Consider the following 20,881-nt stretch of genomic DNA (forward strand, 5'->3'; position numbering starts at 1 on the left):
TGTATAGAATGTTTGTACGTTTGGGAAGCTTGCCAGGTGCCCTTGGCCTGGATTGGCCGCTGTCGTAGACAAGATGCTGGGCTCGATGGACCCTTGGTCTTTTCCCAGTATGGCATTACTTATGTACTTATGTAAAAGTCCAAGCTCCGCACACCAATTCTGCTTTTTCATAGATTCTGTGACTGGTTGCAGGGGGCCTGTCTATTGTAGGGCAAGTCCATTAGTGATCACCCCACCATCGAAGAATGGCCTTGCATTTGAGTACCAGCACCCTTTTTGGTAGAAAAAATGCATTGGCTATCAGAATGCGCCATTTCATTTTCCCAATTTCAAATTTTCAGCTAGTGATCTGACATATGGTATCTCTTGATTCTGCAGGTAATTCTTAGACTAGCCTAATTCTGATTATTGTAGATAGGTGAAATTTGAGATTTTCTTTCAAATTAAAGTGAAAATACAGATTAAATTTCCCTTTTTAACTGCAAGGATCCCTCAATTTGTGGTATGGGTGAAGTTAAAGAGGGAAAAATATGAAAACTACTAATCTCATGCTCCTTAAAAAAATAATTATTTTAAAATTCATATAACTGTCTGGGGCTTTCCTATTCCAAGAGGAAAATCCACAGATAACCTTCTGCTTTAAGCAGTCATATTTGGAGCAAATATTAAAACCTTGTATTCTGCTTTAGAACATAAGATCTATCAAGCCCAGTATCCTGTTTCCAATGGTAGTCAATCCAGGTCACAATTACCTAGCAGAATCTCCCCAAAAGTAGCAAGATTAGGGGCATGGAAATTAATTGAGAGGGGTGCAAGACTGAAGGTTCAAGTAGGGTTGCCTTGTACACTAGGTCCAGCCCTGATGCCTCAATACCATTACTTCTCACACCAAATCCTGCATTCCATTAAAGACTAGATCTAAAAAAAATAGTTCCCCTTCTGGTTTGCTTCTGAACCAGATGCTCCATGAAGCAGTCATTTGTTTCATCTAGAAATGTTACCTCCTTAGTTTTTTGTGGAATGACATTTATCCAGTCAATATTGGAGTAATGAAATCGCCCAGTGTTGCCAAATTTGTTAGCTTCCCTAATTTCTGTTAAAATTTCATCACTTAACTGTTCATTCTGGCTAGGTGGAAGATAGAATACCCCTTCTTTCCCTGTACATATGGAGTTTCTAGCCATACCCATAGTGCATTCTGTTTCCTGCAGAATATTTACCCTGTTTGACTCAATGCCCTCTTTAACATATAATGCCACCTCTCCTCCAATTTGATTCACCCTATCATTGTGATATAGTTTGTATCCCAATATCACATGTCCCACTGGTTATCCTCCTTCTACCAGGTCTATAAAATGCCTATTTACCTCTGTATTCAGTGCTATACATTCTGGCTCTCCCACATTATGTTGTTAGGCTTTTACCATTTGTACACAAGCCTTTCAAAGTATGCTTTTTGCTTATATGTGTAACCCACTCAACAGTTGTCAGGGATAATTTACAATCTTTTAAATCTGTCTGTTCTTTTCTTAAAGGCACCTGGGCTACTTTTGCCTTAATTGTAACTTCTCTGTTGGGATGCCATAATTTTCCCAGAAATGTGATTATGAAGGAGAACAGCCTGACGACCAACCCTGAGGCAGAGACAAAACATGGCCCATGTCGGTGGTCTACATGATTGCATTTAAAATGTTTATACAGATGAAGATATTAAAGTTATTTTCTAATAGCGCTGGGATTTTTTAAAATATAGTTTTCGTATCCTCCGCTTGAGATTCACTTCCTGTTGATTTAATTGGATAATATCCCAGTTTTGACAGTATCCTTCAAAGAACGCCACTCCGAAACATGTGCTTCTATGCAACTGTCAGCTTTCCTCCAGTATCTAGTTTAAAAGCTGCTCTGTTGCTGTTACTAAGTGCCATCAAGTCAGTGTTGACAGTTGTCCTGAACTGCCTTCAATCTTCAGTCAGGCAACTAAACACTGATAGAGTGGCATCCATAGCTGTTGTTATTATATCAATCCATCACATTGCTGATCTTCTTCCTTTGTGTAGAACTTCAACCTTGCCAAGCATGATATCTTTCTCTAATGACCTTTCTCTTCACATGATATGTCCAAAGAATGAAAATCAAATTTTGTCAATTGAGCTTCTTAGGAATGCTTAGGCTTGATCTCCTCCAATACCAATTGATTTGTTCTTCAGGCAGTCCACAATATATGCAGTATTCTTCTCCAGCACCATAGTTCAAATGCATCAATTTCCTTCCTGTCTTGCTTCTTCACTGTCCAACTTTCACATCCATATATGGTAGCATTATTGAAAATACCATAACTTGAATAGTACAAATACAACTTCTTGCAAACAGGCATAAAGTTAAAAAAAAATACCATGAATTGGATAAGTCAAATCTTTGTATGCAGAAATACATTTCTGCACTTGAAGATGTTATTTAGATCCTTCATAGCCAGTCTGCCAAGAGCAATATCATAGGAATTCTTGATTTCTTGTTGTTTCATTACTGATTCTTGATCAAGCAGATGGAAGTTGTGATCTATAATCAAGAAAACTGTTCTATCTCCTGTTTAAATGTTAGTGCCTGTTTTTGTACTGAATTGTGGAAAAATCTGCATATTGCATTCCTTCTTTACAGTGGAAAGATCCCTGAAACAGCAAAATAGACCTTCACTTCTTTCCTTATATTTTATGGTATTGGGGACTGATAAAAGTGTGGTGTTGATTATTGTGGGGAAAGAAGAACCAGGCAGCTATATAATTTCTCCAAAACCCCCTGGCTTCTGTCTATGATGAGCCTATGAGGAAGATACCATGCAGTAGCTCAGAAGGCCCACATGACCCTTTATCCAGCAAGTGCTGTGGGTATGAGATCTATGTCGATTCCTCTAGAATAGAAAAGAGCCCCTAAAGCTATTCCACTCTCCAATAATTTGAGTTCCTGTTTGAGTTATCAAATAGACCATAGCTGTGCCTGATGAACTGGATCATTGGCTTGTTCTGCTCCAGGCTGAACCCCCACATTTCTGCACACTCTGCAATAGGGATGTAAAAAGCAGTACTGAGACTGCTTGTCTCTTGTGTTCTAGGAGCTATCTGAAATTCCTGGTTTCTGGGTAGAGAGTGACATGGTAAAGGCTACTGTGGTGATACTGTGGTTACCGTGGTAATTACCATGGTAATGGGGAATAATTTTAAAAATTACATGGTAATACCATGGTTGTGGTAAAGGGCTATGTGGTAGTGCTGCAGGAATGGGGAGCGTCATAGTGGTAATTCCACAGTAATGGGGACAAGCCAGACCAGCATGCACAGCTTGGTATGCTTTCGGCCTCCATTTCCTTATTCTGAGCTACAACACTTGCTTGCAGACCAATTGGAAAGTGCACCTATCAGACAGCATTTCAGCTAATCAGGCGCGGCACTTTAGGACCAATAGCAGGGGGTGCAGGCCGAGACAGGGCTGTCTGTGTCTGTTGGCTGTGGAAAGCTACTGTTTGGTGGTCGGTGTGAGTAATGGAGTAAGATTACTCTTGAGCTGTGGAGCACTACTGTTTGGAGGTCAGTAATTCAGCAAGGCCCGGACAGGGTGTGTGTGTCTGTCGGCTGTGGAGAGCTACTGTTTGGTGGTCAGTGTGAGTAATGGAGCAAACCTTCTCTTGAGCTGTGAAGAGCTACTGTTTGTGGTCAGTGATTCAGCAAGGCTGAAAATGCCGGGGTCACAAGGGGAACAAAAACAAGAGCAGGACTTGGAGGGCACAAGTGAGTTTCGGGAGGAGCATACTTTAGTGAATTTTACCATTAACCATTAGAATAGAGTCAAATTACTTAACATTTTGCAAGAAACTGAAGACCAATGTATTTCTTTTGTCCTCTTTCCTGTTGTTCTTGAGAGATTCATATGTTAGTCTTTATTCCTGACTTGTGATTTTTTGTTCTTATAATAGGGGATATAACGGTAAATAAGAGCAATATTGACAATGACATATTGGCAAAAGAAATTAGTTTATGATTTAATACTTTTTGCTATAGTTTTAAATTTGTATTCTGGTTTTTAAATTTATATTTATAATGTTTTTATAATATAGATTTAGATTTTAAATTCATGCTAAATGAAAAAGAAAGGGAGTGGGCTAACCAGGGATGAACAAGGAGACTTCAAATGCTAAAACATGAATTTTTTTTAACAGACCCCTAATGCATACGATGTTTGGAAAAATGCAATGTTGAAAAACTACTAAATTCAAAGAGTGAAAGTGTCTCATTTACAAAATGAGAAGGCCAAAGCAATGTGTGGCCTCACTATGAAAACAACATTGACAATAGATTTTGCTGTCACCTGGTGTGTGTTCAGTGGTGTGTTGTGCTGACATGGAAGTCTCCGGACGGCACAAATGGTCTGAAAGCTTATCTGAAGTCATGCCATATACAAAATAACAAGATTGAAGGGACACAATGCCAGCCTTTCAAAACATGCTGGATACACTGAAGCCTACGATTTTAGATAAGATTCTATTGTTGATGCTTGTGCTGAAATGTGCAAGAAAAAAATATTAGGCCATTCATCATTATCAAAGGCACAGGTTTTAAAGCTTTGGCGTCAAAGTTGTTTTTGTTGTGGGTGAAATATGGAAAGGTGCCGACTGATGACATTTCTCCCAGTGCTCAAAATGTGTCTCACCATTTATCCATCTTGGCTGATACTGAGAAAATAAAGCTAAAGGAGCAATTAGAAACATAGAAATATGACGGCAGATAAAGGCCATATGACCCATCCAGTCTGCCCATCCTCTGTAACCCCTAATTCTTCCTGTTCCTAAGCGATCCCACATACTTATCCCATGCCTTTTTAAACTCTGGAACAGTCCTCGACTCCAACACCTCCACTGGGAGGCCATTCCATGCCTCCACCACCCTTTCTGTGAAATAATACTTCCTCAGGTTGCTCCTAAGCCTATTCCCTCTCAACTTTGTCGTATGCCCCCTCATTCCAGAGCTCTCCTTCATTTGAAAAAGGCTCTATTTCTGTGCATAAATGCCCTTGAGATATTTAAACATTTCTATCAGTTCTCCTCTCTCCCTCCTCTCTTCCAGCGCATACATGTTGTGGTTCATAAGCCTGTCCCTATAATTTTTGCATTCAAGACCGCTTACTAATTTCATAGCCGCCCTCTGGACCGACTCCATCCTGTTTATATCTTTCTGTAGTTGCGGTCTCCAGAACTGCACACAGTACTCCAAATGAGGCCTCACCAGAGACTTATACAACGGCACTATCACCTCCTTTTTCCTGTTGGTCATGCCTCTCTTTATGCACCCAAGCATCCTTCTGGCTTTGGCCGTTGCTTTTTCTACCTGTTTGAAAGCTTTAAGGTCATCAGACACAATCGTCCCCAAGTCCCACTCTTCCTTCACACACTGAAGCACTGCACCCCCCTATACTGTACCGTTCCCTCGGATTTTTGGGACCCAAGTGTAAGACCCTGCATTTTTTGGGATTAAACCTTAGTTGCCAAATATTGTCTGACCTTCGCAGGTTGGCAGTGACAACTGATATGTGGACCCATGAATCAACCAATTCCAGTTACATCACCGTAATTTTATATTACGTTAATTCGAAATGGGAACTTTCAGCAAATGTCTTGGCTACGAAATTCATGGAGGAAGCGAAGACGGCTGACATTTGGTCAGTGGTACATAAAATTCTGATTGATTGTGATGCAGACTGTCAAAACAATTTTTACATTACAGATATTGGAGCAAATGTAAAGGCTACATGTCTCATGCATTGGACCCTAAGCCTGTTGTGGATAGTTCACCATTGCGCCTAGTTATTGAGCTGATTACAACTTGCAAAGAAACTAGGGTTAAACGCACCTGCCTAAAACACAGTTTGGAAACAACATTAAAGCAGGTTGTTCTTACTAGATGGAACAACACATTGTCAATGCTAAAATCTGTCTCAGAAAATCTGGAACTCTTGAAGTTACTCACTGACAGTGTGAAAGGCCGCATACTTACCAAGCATCTCTTGGATGTTAATCAGGACCTTCTTTTGGATGTAATTAAGGCAATTTTACTGTTTGATGATGCAACAACACTCGTTTTATCTGATCAGACACCAATGCTGCATATAGTAGTCACTGTTTGTGTGAAGCTGGCAAAATGTCTTTCAATCCTTGGTGATGAAGTTAAACCAATTTGGCATCTTAAACTGAAAGTGCATCATTTTCTTGACAGCCATTTCCATTTGCATGAACTCCTCTATATGGCTGCCCTTATGGATCCCCACCTTAAGCATAATATTAACCTCTTGGAATCTTAAAAATGACTGGCTGTCATTGAGGGCATCCATAAAATAGTCTCAGACATTCCTGATTGCCTTTTGACTGATTTGATGGACAACTCCTCAACTGTTGATGAAGAAGTCAAACCACCTCCTTCTAAAAACCCAAAGATAAATACTGATAATTTTCTTGGTGACTTGTTTGTTACTTCTGTGGAGCCAGAATCTGATGAGTTGGATTTGTATTCAGCTTCCACAGATTTGTCAGATGATTTATTAAAGTTCTGACGTCTGAAATCTGATATCTGGCCAAAACTTTTATCTGTTGCCAAAATTGTCTTGGCAATTCCAGCCACAGAAGCATCTTATGAATGTGTGTTCTCATTAGCTGGTTGTACAATTGAGGATTGGCAGACTCAGTTAAACATAGAGACGGTGGATGATTTACTGTTTCTTCATGGATTGAAAAAATAAACTATTTTATTATTATTATTAGTGTTTCATTTTCAGTATTAAATATTGTTTCACTTTCAATATTAAATATTGTTATTTGCCTTTTAAACTACATGCTTAAGTTGTTTATTTACAATGCTTGTTAAGCCCATAAAATTGCATAAAATTTTCTTTCAGCTTTGAGCAGGGAGATGCGAGGAAGAAAATTAAGGCTGTGGGGATGGTGAGGGGCCGGTGATGGAGAATGTGAGGACAGTGAGAGGAAGGGGTTACAAAGCCTGCTTAACTGTGGGGATAGGATGCGGATGGGAAAAAAATCTTTGGTTACAGGGAGGAAATGGGGATAAATCTTTGTCCCTGCATCACTCTCTACCTCTGGGGTCTCGATACTGTGATCCCTTATTTACAAGTATTAGGACAGCAGACAGGAAGGCTTCCGTGAGAGAGAGAGTTTAAGATTCATCTTCATTAATTTCACTTTCTGTTAAAAAGAAATATTTCTCAAATGGTGCTAGAAGTACTTCCTATAAGAAAATTCTGTGATCAAGTCAAGTTGTTCTTTTTTTTGTTGTTAAGTAATATGTATTAAAATTTCACAGATCACCATGAAACCAAAGAGTAATGTAAGAAGAAAGAATAAGTCAAATTATTCTGTGAGCAGAATGTTATCAAAGGGACTCTGTTGTGTAGTGTACCCCTCATGTGGGATTGATAGAGCCTAACACACACGTACTTTAACCTACATCATTTGAAATAATATTTAGCTGATGCTATTAGTGTGCTAGGAATGTTTCAGATGGCAGGCATCTATTTTTGGCTAAGATCCAAGTGTAGGGTCTAAACTATAAGCTAAGGAAGGTCCCTTCTTGGTCTGTTGGTTGAGACTGAGAACCTGTACAATACAGAGGTTAACACCCTGCCACCTGAGCCCTTAAAGCCAGAGCAGAAGGATTCAAATTCCTCTTTATTCATATGACTACTTCCTCCTCTTGTCCTCCCAATGAGTGAACAAGAGAGAACTTGCTGCTGCCTGTTGGGTTTGATTAAGTGCAGTATCTCCTCTTTTGTGATCTGCAGAGCATCTCTACTTTTGTCTCTCCTCAGGCTGCTTGGAGGTTCTATGCCACCAACCTGTCTCGGACAGACCTTCACTCCACCTGGCAATATTACGAGCGCACAGTGACTGTACCCATGTACAGGTATCTCTTCTCATATCTTGTTTTTCCTCCATCTGCAGTGAAATTTACGTGTGCCTAGTTTTGGAAGCCTTTCATAGTCCTAATATGTTTCCATTCATCTTTGTACACGCGCATATCTTCATCTTATTTCTCAGTTAGTTTTTCATTTTTGCATTTTTTTGTGCTTTGTAATTCCCATATTAATTAATTTTCCCTTTTTTGTGTTATATTGTTTTCATTCTCTCTTTCTGTTCCTTTATCCCATCCATAGTTTGTAACATTGTGTTGTGACAGTTTTACCATTGAAGACATCTCCGAGAACAGCCCTGGGGACATAGGTAATTGCATGTCACATCACGTGTGTCTGTGTGAGGCTCTTGATATGTGTGCATGTGGAAGACTTTGTAACTACGTATATCTATATGAGTCTATTAATATATTCAGGTAGATTCAGATAGTATTGTTAATGAGGCTTCATGAGACCATCTTCTTGTAAGTGTGAATATCAATATGAAGATGAGGTAACTAATACCAGTATAAACTGGGAGAGGAATTGTCCTGGGAACACTTCTTCAACAGTTCTTAGAACACTCATTTGAGCATCTGCCCATGTCCAAGTGTCGGTTTTTGTGGAAGAACTCACATGTGACTTTGCACTTAAGACTATGCATATGTGTTGACATGCATGCAGAGTGTATGTAAATGAACTGATATGTGATTATGTGTATCTGTGTCAGAATGTCTGTGAGTGTATATGAACCCATGTGAGTTGTGTGTATATTATGCACGTTAGTTAGTGATTTACTCTGCAGACAAGCAACATAAGTAGCGAGGATGAAACTGCTGAATTATCAAAGGCTTTAAATTGTGCCAGTGCTGAATATGAGAAGCCTCTGACCGCAGCCCTCGCCCTTTCCCTTAGTCAGTGTGTGAGGGAATGGATGGTATAGGGAAGAGTACTCCCTCACTGTTGATACAGTGCAGCCACATTGCACTAGTGGCACTAGTCTGGCAAGACAGAGGCTGAGGCTGAGCCTAAGTCAGAGGGGCAGGGCTCAGGTCAGGAGAGTGTTAAATTCCTTGAGCCAGAGCAGTTCAGAGAGGCCCCAATAAAGAGACCCTGGAGGAGAGAAGCCGCCCTGAAGTGTGGGTCTTCACAGCATAGGGTTTAGAAGCTACCCAACTTCTACAAGGTAGGCTAAGATTTAAACTTCCTAAGGACACTGGTCTTGAGGTCTGGTGGAAGGCAGTCCCATGTGGTAAAACCTGGCAAGTGGATGTGTTTACGTGCACAGACTGTGAGGTTAAAGCCAGTAGTTTACAAGCTTGTGTAAAGGTTGCCTCTGAAACTATGAAAGAATTGATTCTTTATTTTGCTGCACTGTGAAGAAACAGGACTCGGTGCCTGGTTAACAAAGGAGATCACTTTCCCCTTTTGTTTGGCCGTATTTTTGTGAGGGATCCCTGCCCAACTCGATTCATGCGCTATGAAACTGCAGCCCTGTTCCAGAGATTCTGCTCTGTGTTTCAAGACAGTCCTAATGAATATGGATGAAATGTTTACATACATTAGAACCCCCCTCCCCCAATATTCAGCCTGCGAGGGTCAGCAGTTTTAAGGAGTGGAGAACTAGCCTAGTGGTTAGAACAGCAGGCTACAAACCAGTGTTTAAATCCTGCCTCTCTCACTGATGCTCCTTGTGACCTTGGGTGAGTCTCTATCACTTACCACTTTGGGTGCAATGTAGATGAAAACCTTCCCAGCCAAAGAAAAAAAATTGTATAATCTTATAATGTACCTTGCAATCAGGTTTGTAACTAGTGGTCAGTATTTATACTCTGCCACTAAACATATACATTTTTTTCTGTTTCTATAAGACTGGATAAGCTGTATGGTCTTTATCTGCTTTCACTTTTATGTTTCTATGAATCTAACCCACATATTCAATGCTGGGGTCATTTCCGGACATCAGCATTGAATATCCAGGTCAGCTGCTAACCCGGAAGTTATGTGGATGCCAGACAATATTCAGTGCTGGCACCCACACAGATAAGTGGGCAAAGATAGGATTGCCTTATCTGCCAACCTATCTGCCTGCTTAGCTATATGGCACAGGCACTGAATGTGGCTGGTGTGCAAAACTGCCAATTCCTCTCCAACTGTGCCCGTGGACCACCCCCAGCGCTAACTACACAGTATCAAAGCAGTCATAGGGGATATTCAGTGACACGGTAATGGAATTCAAAAATGCGTGGGACAAACACAAAGAGGGGCATAATCGAAAGGGACGTCCATGTTTTGTTGAGGATGTCCTCACAAAACGTCCTGATGGAGGGGCGGGGAAATCCATATTATCGAAACAAGATGGACGTCCATTTTCATTTCAATAATATGGTCAGGGACGTCCAAATATTGAAATTTATGTTGTCCCTAGAGATGGTCGTCCCTAGACTTGGTCATTTCTGATTTTCGGTGATAATGGAAACCAAGGACGTCCATCTCAGAAATGACCAAATGCAAGGCCTTTGGTCATAGGAGGAGCCAGCATTTGTAGTGCACTGGTCCCCTTGACATGCTAGGACACCAACCAGGCACCCTAGGGGGCACTGCAGTGGACTTCATAAATTGCTCCCAGGTACATAGCTCCCTTACCTTGTGTGCTGAGCCCCCCAAAACCCACTACCCACAACTGTTCACCACTACCATAGCCCTTAGAGGTGAAGGGGGGCACCTAGATGTGGGTACAGTGGATTTGTGGTGGGTTTTGGAGGGCTTGCTGTTTCCTTCACAAACGTAACAGATAGGGGGGAGAGTATGGGCCTGGGTCTGCCTGTCTGAAGTGCACTGCACCCACTAAAACTGCTCAAGGGACCTGCATACTGCTGTGATGGAGCTGAGTATGACATCTGAGGCTGGCACGACATATTTGGAAAGATATTTTTTGAGGGTGGGAGGGGGTTAGTGACCACTGGGAGAGTAAGGGGAGGACATCCCTGATTCTCTCCGGTGGTCATCTGGTCATTTCCGGCACCTTTTTGTGCCTTGGTCATAAGAAAAAGAGGACCAGGTACAGTCGTCCAAGTGCTCGTCAGGGACGCCCTTTTTTTTCCATTATGGGTCGAGGACGTCCATGTGTTAGGCACACCCAAGTTCCGCCTTCGCTACACCTATGACATGCCCCCTTGAACTTTGGTCGACCCTGTGACGGAAAGCAGTTGGGGACGTCCAAAATCAGCTTTCGATTATACCAATTTGGACGACCCTGTGTTGAAAGATGGGCATCCTTCTCTTTCGAAAATGAGCCCAAAAAGAATCCTGTTTAGAAGGATCGGATCCAAAGAAGCTTATCGGAGATTAGGTAGTAAAGGGTGCTGGGCAGACTTCTACAGTCTGTGCCCTGATCAAGGCTGAATAGATTTGTATGGGCTGGAGTGGAGCTATTCAGGAGCTTTTGACAACAGCTTCAGAAATTTTACAACAAGGCCAGTGCCGGGCAGACTTTTACGGTTTATGCCCTAAAAATGGCAAGGATAAATCAAGATCATTCAGTGCCAGTGCCATATGATTTATCACTTCATACTATATGCAATGAGTTTATCTTGTTGGGCAGACTGGATGGACCATACTGGTCTTTATCTGCTGTCATCTACTATGTTACTCTCCAAAACTGGAAGCCAGGAGCCTAAATCTCACTTCTCTGCTACAGCAACAAACACACCATGCACTGTGATGTAAGGGATTTGAAGGAATTTGACTTTGAATGGCAAAGCAAAATCAAACCACTTTCTCCAGCTCCTCTCCATCATTGACTGAATTTGAAAGTACATAAGTATTGACATATTGGGACAGACCGAAGGTCCATCAAGTGCAGCATCCTGTTTCCAACAGTGGCCAATTCAGGTTACAAGTACCTGGCAAGATCCCAAAACAGTACAATACATTTTATGCTGCTTATCCTAGAAATAAGCAGTGTATTTTCCCCAAGTCCATTTTAATAATGGCTTGTGGACTTTTCTTTTAGGAAGCTATCCAAACTTTTTAAAAACCCCGCTAAGCTAACTGCTTTTACCATATTCTCTGGCAACGAATTCCAGAGTTTAATTGCACATTGAGTAAAGAAATATTTTCTCCAATTTGTTTTAAATTTACTACTTTATAGCTTCATTGCATGCCCCCTAGTCCTAGTATTTTTGGAAAGAGTAAACAAGCGATTCATGTCTACCCATTCCACTCTTTATTTTATAGACCTCTATCATATCTCCCCTCAGCCTTCTTTTCTCCAAGCGGAAGAGTCCTAGCCGCTTTAGCCTTTCCTCATAGGGAATACGTCCCATCCCCTTTATCATTTTTGTCACCCTTTTCTGTGCCTTTTCTAATTCCACTATATCTTTTTTGAGATGTGGTGACCAGAATTGCGCACAATATTTGAGATGCAGTCACACCATGGAGTGATACAAAGGCATTATAACATTCTCATTTTTGTTTTCCATTCCATTCCTTTCCTATTTATACCTAACATTATATTTGCTTTCTTAGCTGCCGCCGCACACTGAGCAGAGGGTTTTAATGTATCATCAACAATGAGGCCTGGATCCCTTTCCTGGTTGGTGATTCCTTTCAGGCATTTCTGAAACAGTGATTGATGAAGAAGCAACCTTTTAGTTTTTGAACCTTCCCCGATGTCTTGAGTTTTCTTCTTAGGTTTTATGAGGTGCAGCTGAGATTCTGGGATGGTGCTGATGCATGGAACCTGCTTTCTCTTATGCTAGAGAAGAGTTGTCATCATCTGGTTTCTGAACTTCATGGAGAGCTGGAAACCATCATGCTTTAAGTACCTGTCTCTGTTCCTGGAAATATCAACTGTTCATGCTAATGCAGAGTAATTCTGTCTGCGGCAAGAGAGCACAATGCGATGGGCCTCTGATTCTCAGCTTCATTTGCTGAATACTGCATTGCTCATAATGCAATGAGCCATCTACTTAAAAATACATAATTTCCTCTACAACTGACTTGGGAAGGAAGCAAATTTAACATTTATGTTCAAGTCATTCTTCTGATCAACCTTCAAAGACAAAAATAAATACAAGGGAAGAAATAAATTCTGAAAGCACCAGAATCGATGGTGACTGCGTACTAGATCAGCGTGTTCTGTGTCCTTTAGGCACATGGAATGAGAGAATGTGATGTGTAAGCAAAGTATTAGAGTGACTGGAAACTTGATCCAGCAGCTCCCTGGCGTGTTGCCTGCTCAGCAGTAAGTGAGTGCTGAAATGTAGCAAAAAGCACAACCTCCAGAGAGAGACCTCTGCTGTGCCTAGGATGAAAGCCACGAGCTGCACCTTGAACACAATGGGAGACATGTTACCACTATACCTTAACTCTGGCTTTCTGAGGGGCCCTTTTACTAAGCCACCTAGGCGCCTACATGCGTCCAATGTGCATTAGTTTGGAATTACCAACCGACTACCACATGGCCCAGGCGGTAATTTCATTTTTTATGCATGTCCACTACGCATGCCGGAAAATAATTTTATTTTCCGCTGTGCGGGCGGTAATCGGCATTTGAACACACGTTGACGATTACCTCCCGGTTAACACGTGAGACCTCACCTCTAAGTGAATGGGTGGCAGTAAGGTCTCAGACTCAAAATGGATGCATGACAATTTACATTTTGCTGCATGTCCATTTTTACTCCCCCCCCCCCCAAAAAAGGCATTTTTTACAGGTGCACTTAAACGTAGATCTGCGCACATCAAAAACACGCACCTACACTAGCGCAGGCCACTTTTCAATGCACCTTAGTAAAAGGACCCCTGTATTTCCATATGTATAGTATAATATACTGTACCAGCATAGACATGCACATGCCTTTAAACACCTATAGAATATCCAACCTAGCAGTTTCTCTTTCTGTGGATTAAAAGAGACTTCAGATTTATCAAACTGTTTCAGAAAAAGGGTGGGGGAAAAGCTTGAGGATTTACACCGACTGAAACCTGGTATTGTGCATTCTCAGTGTGCCTAAATCGGGGTACCCAGTTGTAGACTTGTCCCATAAGAGGAGAATTTTGCATATCTTCAGTGTATTGAACACTGCTTGAAAATGTGAATATTCATGGTGGACCATGAAGTGAAGGTGAGCATGATCGAAGGTAACATGGCAGCGCCATGCTGAGTGCCAGCAACTCATAACACCCCCCTCTTTGCCACACCAGGCTCCCCTTCTACCTGCAGCATTTCTGAGCCTGGTGCCTCGACATCATGAGGATCTGTGTGCTCATTTGCGAGATTCATTGCAGAAGGGGGCGGAGCTTAATTTGTTACTGAGGGATCAGCATTCAGAGAGCTGTTTCGTAATGCCCAGTCCCTCTCTTTCCTCCCTCATGGCTGCTTTCCCACCCTCCCTCTCCCACTGCTAATATTCCATGTTGCTGTCTCAATGCATTTTGGCTGGTCTAGGTCAGGATGCCTTTGTTAGCAAGTTTGTTTAAATCATTACCCTTGTTCTACTCGTCGTAGCTGGTGGAGGTACCAGAGCCAAATAAGCATCCTTAGATCAAAGAGCAACAAATGCAGCAGTGTATAGGCTGTGAATCAAGGATCTGGAACATCATGAGCATATAACCTTGGTGGTTCTGCCTAACTGGACTACACAGCAGACATGGGGTTGTTAAGGTCTGCAGCCTGCAAAACCTGATGTATTTTCTGACCCAGCTGGTGGACAACATGGCAAGTCGCTGCTTGGCTTCACATGATATAACTCCCTAGCTGACACTGCAAGGCGGGGAGATGGTGATAAGGACTATTTGGTTCATGGCTCTGGTGCCCTTCAAATAATTGTGTGGTTTGTTGATTTAATAAAGTTGTGACCTATGATTTCTCCAATACTGAGTTTGATTGGCTTATTGTAATGTTATGTGTATGAGTAGAGTGGCATGAGTGAGTGTAGCCTGCCTATGTTACTTAGAATACATCATTCCCTGGGCAAGTCATTCAACCCTCCATTGCCCCAGGTGCAAAACGTAGATTGTGAACCCACTCGGGACAGAGAAAGTACCTGCACTTTGGTCATACCACAGATATATCAAGAATATAATAATAATAATAATACTATTCCTCTTAATATTAATAGTAGTGCATTAACTTTGAATCATAGCCATTTTCCTCTAGAACAGGAGTCTATGGCTCTCATCCCTGGTGTCTGCTCTTTCTCTTTTCCATTGGATGAGGCTGGACCCAGGGGCGAGGAGTCTCCAAAGAAAGCAGCGTTCCCCACTCCCCCTCTCCCTGCCCCATCTTAGGTCCCAAATGGGAGTCTCTTATTGTTTTCTTTACTTTTTGCTATTTTTTATTATTTTAATTTGTTGTGCTATGACACACTCATTAAAGTCAGAGTTTAAACTGCTGATAACTATTTCTGAAATACAAGTGACGCAGAATTATTAGCTAGATATTGCCTTATCCTATTCAGATTTAGCTTCCCAGTGTAGATTCAGATGCCGGGCACAAAACTTCCAATTGACACTGACATCTCTCATTCCTTGTAACCAGTAATAATTTGTTTCACCAAAGTACAGCAATTGTCTACAGTGCTTGGTATCTGCTGTACTTAGGTTTCGGATTTCAGGTATATTAAAATTTGATTTACCACTCTAGAGAAGGGATTCTTTCAAGGTGGTTAATATAATATTAAATTAGAAGAGGAAAATAAAGTGGAAAGAAGGAGGGGAAATAGGGAGAGAACTCAATTTATATACAGGAAAGATGTGGGTAGAGATGATAGAGGTAAGGCACGATTTGACTTGGTTGGTGACTGAACCCACAAACTGGGGAAAAAAGAAGAAAGTTAGAGGCTGTAGGCATCATGGAATAGAAATTTTTTCTGATGCATCTGGTAAGTTTGGAGTGATAGTTCTAAGCGGAGCTGTATGGGAAGTACATTCCATTAAGTAGGAACAATAATACCAAAGGCCTTAGACCTGATGGAATCAAAGCGTATTTGTTGAAACAAGGGGATGACTAAGATAATTAGATTGTGAGGGAAGAGTATAAGGAATGAGGTAACAGAAAAGATTTAATGAGTTTCCTAAGTAAAGGATTTTGTGGACTAGAACGAGGGTTTTCAAAGTGATTGGATGAATAATGTAAGCCAGTGTTCATCATGGAGGAGACAGAGTTACATGATCAAATTTGAACCAGTTAGAAAGTTTATAGCAATATCTTAGTATCTAAAGGGGTCCTTTTACTAAGCAACGGTAAAAAGTGAACTGTGGTAGTGTGGGCACGTGTTTTTGGTGCACGCTGGGCCATTTTTTTTACAGCAGCTGGGAAAAAAGGCATTTTTTAATGATGCAGTAAATAACCATGCGCTAAAACTAGAAGTAATACATGACAATTTACTGCCTGAACCCCTGCCACCATCATTGACCTAGTGGTAAGGGCACACGAGCTACTTGCATTGTAATCATGTATCTCGCACCAATGTGGCCGCACTGATGATTACTGCTGGGAATGCCCAAAAATATTTTCTACCATGGGAAACAGTGCACGCCAACATTGAAACTACTGCAGCATGCCCATGCTACCCCTGCAATAGTGCCAATTTGGTGCATGCTACCCACGTGTTAGCCCTACCGCTGCTTAGTAAAAGGACCCCTTAGTAATTTAGAGGCCCTTTTACTAAAGGGTTGCCGTGCAGCAACCCGGAACTACCGCCAGCCCAACGCGGCCACCAGTGGTAGTTACGCCTCCAGTGCACACCATTTACAGCGCTGTTGGATTTTTAAAAAATATACCGCAGGGGGTTACCCGGCAGCTGCCCAGTTATAGCCGGGGTAGTGCAGGAGCCCTTACTGCCACCTCAGTGGGTGGCGGTAAGTGCTTCCCCCCACCCCCACCACATAGCTACGTTGTAAGTGCAAGCTTACTGCATGGCCGTGTGTTTTTTGGGGGCTTTTTACGTGCTGCAGTAAAAAGGGCCCTGGTGTGCGGCAAAAATGGCCGCCACCGCTACTTATGTCCCTTTTTTACCACAGCTTGGTAATTAATGTCTGCAGTGCTGGGTGTCTGCAGTGCTTAGTCTAATCTAATTGAATCTAATCTAATCTGATCACTTATAACTAGCTGAATCCCTGATTAGGTCCAAAGCAGCTTACAAAAGAAAAAAAGGAAGAGTAACAATATAAGGAAAAAAGTACAATAAAGAGCAAAATAAGTCAAAAAATAGATCAGTGATGATATTTTTTTGAAAAAAAAATAACTTTTCAAATGTCTTATAAAGGAGAGATAACATTATTGAAATGTTATTTGGAAAGGAAGGTCATTCCAGACTTGAACAGTTTGAAATAGAAAGGAAGTTTCAATAATTTGTTTTTCATGGAAATACATTTAAAAGAAGGAAAGTTTAATAGACGACAAAGTAACCAAATTGACAAAATGAATGGGTGCAAGACCATGTAAGAACTTAAGAACAAAGCAAGATAGTAATAATTTATCACTTTTACTGGTTTTTAGCAGTATTCAACTTTAACATATTAGAGGCAGCCCAATCATCGGTTTGTGCTATACAAAACTTTTCACACAGATAAGATCAAAATCTGTAAGGGATGTTGTTATAAGTAAAAATATATCAACGGCATTTGTGAATAGATGTTCTACTTGTTCAAAAGAAAACATAACAATATTAAATAATAGTGTCTGTATACAAATAAAATACAAAAAATTAGTAGCGGCGAAAGTGGAGATCCCTGGGGCACACCACATAATGATTTCCAAGTATGTGAAAATTTTCCATCTTTCTTCAATATATATGATCTTGGTATCTGCAGTACTTTATGTCTGCAATGCTAAGTATCTGCAATGCTTAGTTTCTGCAGTGTTTAATGTTTGCAGTGCTTGGTATCAGCAGTGCTTAGTTTTTGCAGTGCTTAATTGCTGCAGTGCTTAGTATCCGCAGTGCTTGGTATCTGCACTGCACGGTGTCTGCAGTGCTTGCAGTCTTAATGTACACCAGCTCTGCATATACCAGGTGAATACCAGCAGCAGACTAGCTAATTTTACTTTACTTTCTCTGTCTTTCTTTTTTCTTTCTGGTTTTATTTTCTCTTCCCTCTTTTTTTTGGTGAAACCACCTGCCCAGCTCGCAGCCCTATGGTGCATCCAGGTATGAAGTGCATGTGACTCAGAGGGAGGGGGGCTTGTCCTTCTTGTGCCAGAATAATTCCACATGTCGCCCCCTCTTTCTCAAATAATGTGAGTGTGAGCATGAATGCAGCAACTTCAGATGCAAATACATTCAAAACACATTGGTCCCCCTTCCTTTAACTACCTGTCAAATAATCATCTGGCTGATAAGGGAGAGAACCAGGCCAGATGACTCTTTCCAGCCTTCATGTGGGCCTTTACCATAAGTGCTGGAAAAGATACATTATAAGAATAATTGGTACTGTCTCCTTACCAGATCTGTCTCATGATTATTTAAAAAAGCAGCATGCTGTGTTGCCACTTCATTGGCAAGAGCTGACCCATGGATTTGCTCTCAACCTCCTCTTATCTGAAGTTGCTGCTCATTTACCTATCATCCTCTATTCTTCACGTTGCTGCATGGCAGCTTCTGTTCCTGTCCCTAGTCCTGCATTGTTTTAATTTGGTAGTTGTTGTTCTCGTGGTCTCATACAGAACTGGTCAATATTTCTTTAATGGATCCACATGAATATACCCAATAATGGGATTCCTTGGTGCCAATGAAGGGTAATTCTTCTCTTGCTTCTGTCTGATTTGTCCTGACTCTGATTTGTGATAGGTAGGGGGCATTCCTGACCCTGGCATTCTCCCCACTTCCCTTTCAAGCCCTCAAGGATGTGCTTGCACCTCTGCTTTCCTTAGTGTTTTCGGTGTTGTTGTTGTGGCTCTTGTGTTGTACTTTGCACTGGAACAATAATTTGTGGGCTGCGTCTTGTTTAAGCAATGAAACATGACATAATTGGACTTTTATAAGGGATTATCACACATCTCAAGCTGTGCTTCTTGCTGTGACTGATTCTTGTTCACTGCTTGATACGTGAATCCTGATCCTATCATTTGTGGAAAATGGGGAGAAAGTTAGGACAGACTAGACATGATCATGTGATAACCATTAACTAATCAGTTTGTTCTCTCAGGGCTCTTTTACAAAGGCGTGCCAAAAAGTGGCCTACGGTAGTGTGGACGCGTGTATTGGGCACGTACTGGACTATTTCTCCACCACATCTGAAAAAAAGGTTTTTTTTGGCAGGCCAGGAAATGGATGTGCAGCAAACTGAAAACCAGTATGCGTCTATTTATGGCCTGAGCCTTTAACGCCACCCACTAACTTAGCGGTAAGGGCTCATGCGTTACCTGCGAAGTAACCGTCCAGCATGCGCCAATTGCTGATTACCTCTGGGAATGCGCCCATGGTAAAAAATAGAAAATTATTTTCTACTGCGGGTTTTTGGCGCATGACAAACTCAGAGTTACCGCCTGGCTCACACACTAGCTGGGCGGTAACGATGATTTGACACACACTCTGCACGCGCATAGGTCCTTACGCACCTTTGTAAAAGGGCCCCTCAGTGCTCTGTGCTATCAATAATGTGGATACATGTGGAGAGACAGACATGATTTCTAATAAAGACAAGGAGCAGCACTGCTAGATAGGGCAGGTACCAGAAGATAGGGATGGGACTTCATTTGCAACAATATAGGAAATGTCAATGACATATCCCATGTCGATACAAATGAAAACAAAATTGAATGTTTTATCATTTGCTGATAATAGTGCACAGTCTTTCAAAAGAGTGCACACTATTTATGTTTATTGTAACTTGATGAATTGCTTTTTTGACAAATAAATCAAAGGAATGTACAAAACAATGTACAAAAAGTAAAATAGGAAAAGAACACCAATGATAAAAGGAAAGGAACCATTCATACTAAATAATCAACAAATGCTACCATATGCTCATCAGGCATGACTGCTCTGCACTACAGTGATATATTATAAATTAAATTTGGTGAAAAAAACAAGGTTTTCAAGACAACCTTAAAAGTTTTTGAAAGGGGCTTAGCTCTGATATGCAAGGGAAGGCCATCCCAAAGAAATGAGGCCATGAAGTAGAAAGTGCTTTTGGGGGTAACTTCATAATAGGCCTGCCTAGGATTTGGCAAGACAAACCAATAATCATTGAAGAGCTCAAACAACGGGCTGGGGTGTAAGGGATGGTCAAAGATGCCAAATAATCAGGAAGACCTGTATGTACTGCTTTATGGGTCAAGGCAAGGATTTTGAATTGGATCCTCAAAGAGCACCTATTACACATGTGCAAACCACAGCACTTGCATAGTTACTGCTCACTCTTTCAGAAAGAGTGCACCCTCTTTCCAAAGAGTGTACATGCAATGACTTTGCTCCCGTGACAAAACAATGGTCAAACAAAAATCAATAAAACAAACGTTCCCAGAAATGACATGGGATGATACAAAATGAAAAATTTCTGGCTCCCTATTCATACCAGAGGACATTTTGGCACCCCCTGACACACTGACTCCTGGAGCAGACGGTCACCAGGGCTCCAGTTTCCTTTTCAGCAGACAGGTCAACTTTGCTATAAGTATAGATTTAAACTTTTTATGTAAATCAATATCTAAAATTCTTCAATGGTTTCAGTGTAATATGAAAAACAGTTTCCCTCACTCATGTTTAGGAAAAATTGTGAGCCACTACAGTGATTCCAGCAATAGTTCTATCCAGTAGCAATGTATAGATTATATAGATTCCCACCAATCAGCATGTTTACTGACATCCACTCTTTGGAAGCTGCAACTTATAAACACACAGTGCATTGGTGGACTGTGATTCTGTAATTCAGAGGATGTGCTTGTGCAGTAGCAAGGTAATGTAACTGAACATAAGAACAGTTATACTGG

General features: G+C 41.3%; 1 protein-coding gene across 1 annotated transcript in view; it reads left to right on the plus strand.

Moving 5' to 3' along the window:
* Positions 1 to 20,881, plus strand: part of KCNQ2 (potassium voltage-gated channel subfamily Q member 2) — a 157,083-nt gene that overhangs the window by 56,926 nt on the left and 79,276 nt on the right. Inside the window, exons 8-9 of the mRNA XM_030213450.1 lie at positions 7,861 to 7,955; positions 18,075 to 18,098. Coding sequence (XP_030069310.1) covers positions 7,861 to 7,955; positions 18,075 to 18,098 — 119 coding nt within the window. The remainder of the gene's footprint in view (positions 1 to 7,860; positions 7,956 to 18,074; positions 18,099 to 20,881) is intronic.

The sequence above is a fragment of the Microcaecilia unicolor genome, chromosome 8 (assembly GCF_901765095.1).
Source record: "Microcaecilia unicolor chromosome 8, aMicUni1.1, whole genome shotgun sequence".
Lineage (NCBI taxonomy): Eukaryota > Metazoa > Chordata > Amphibia > Gymnophiona > Siphonopidae > Microcaecilia > Microcaecilia unicolor.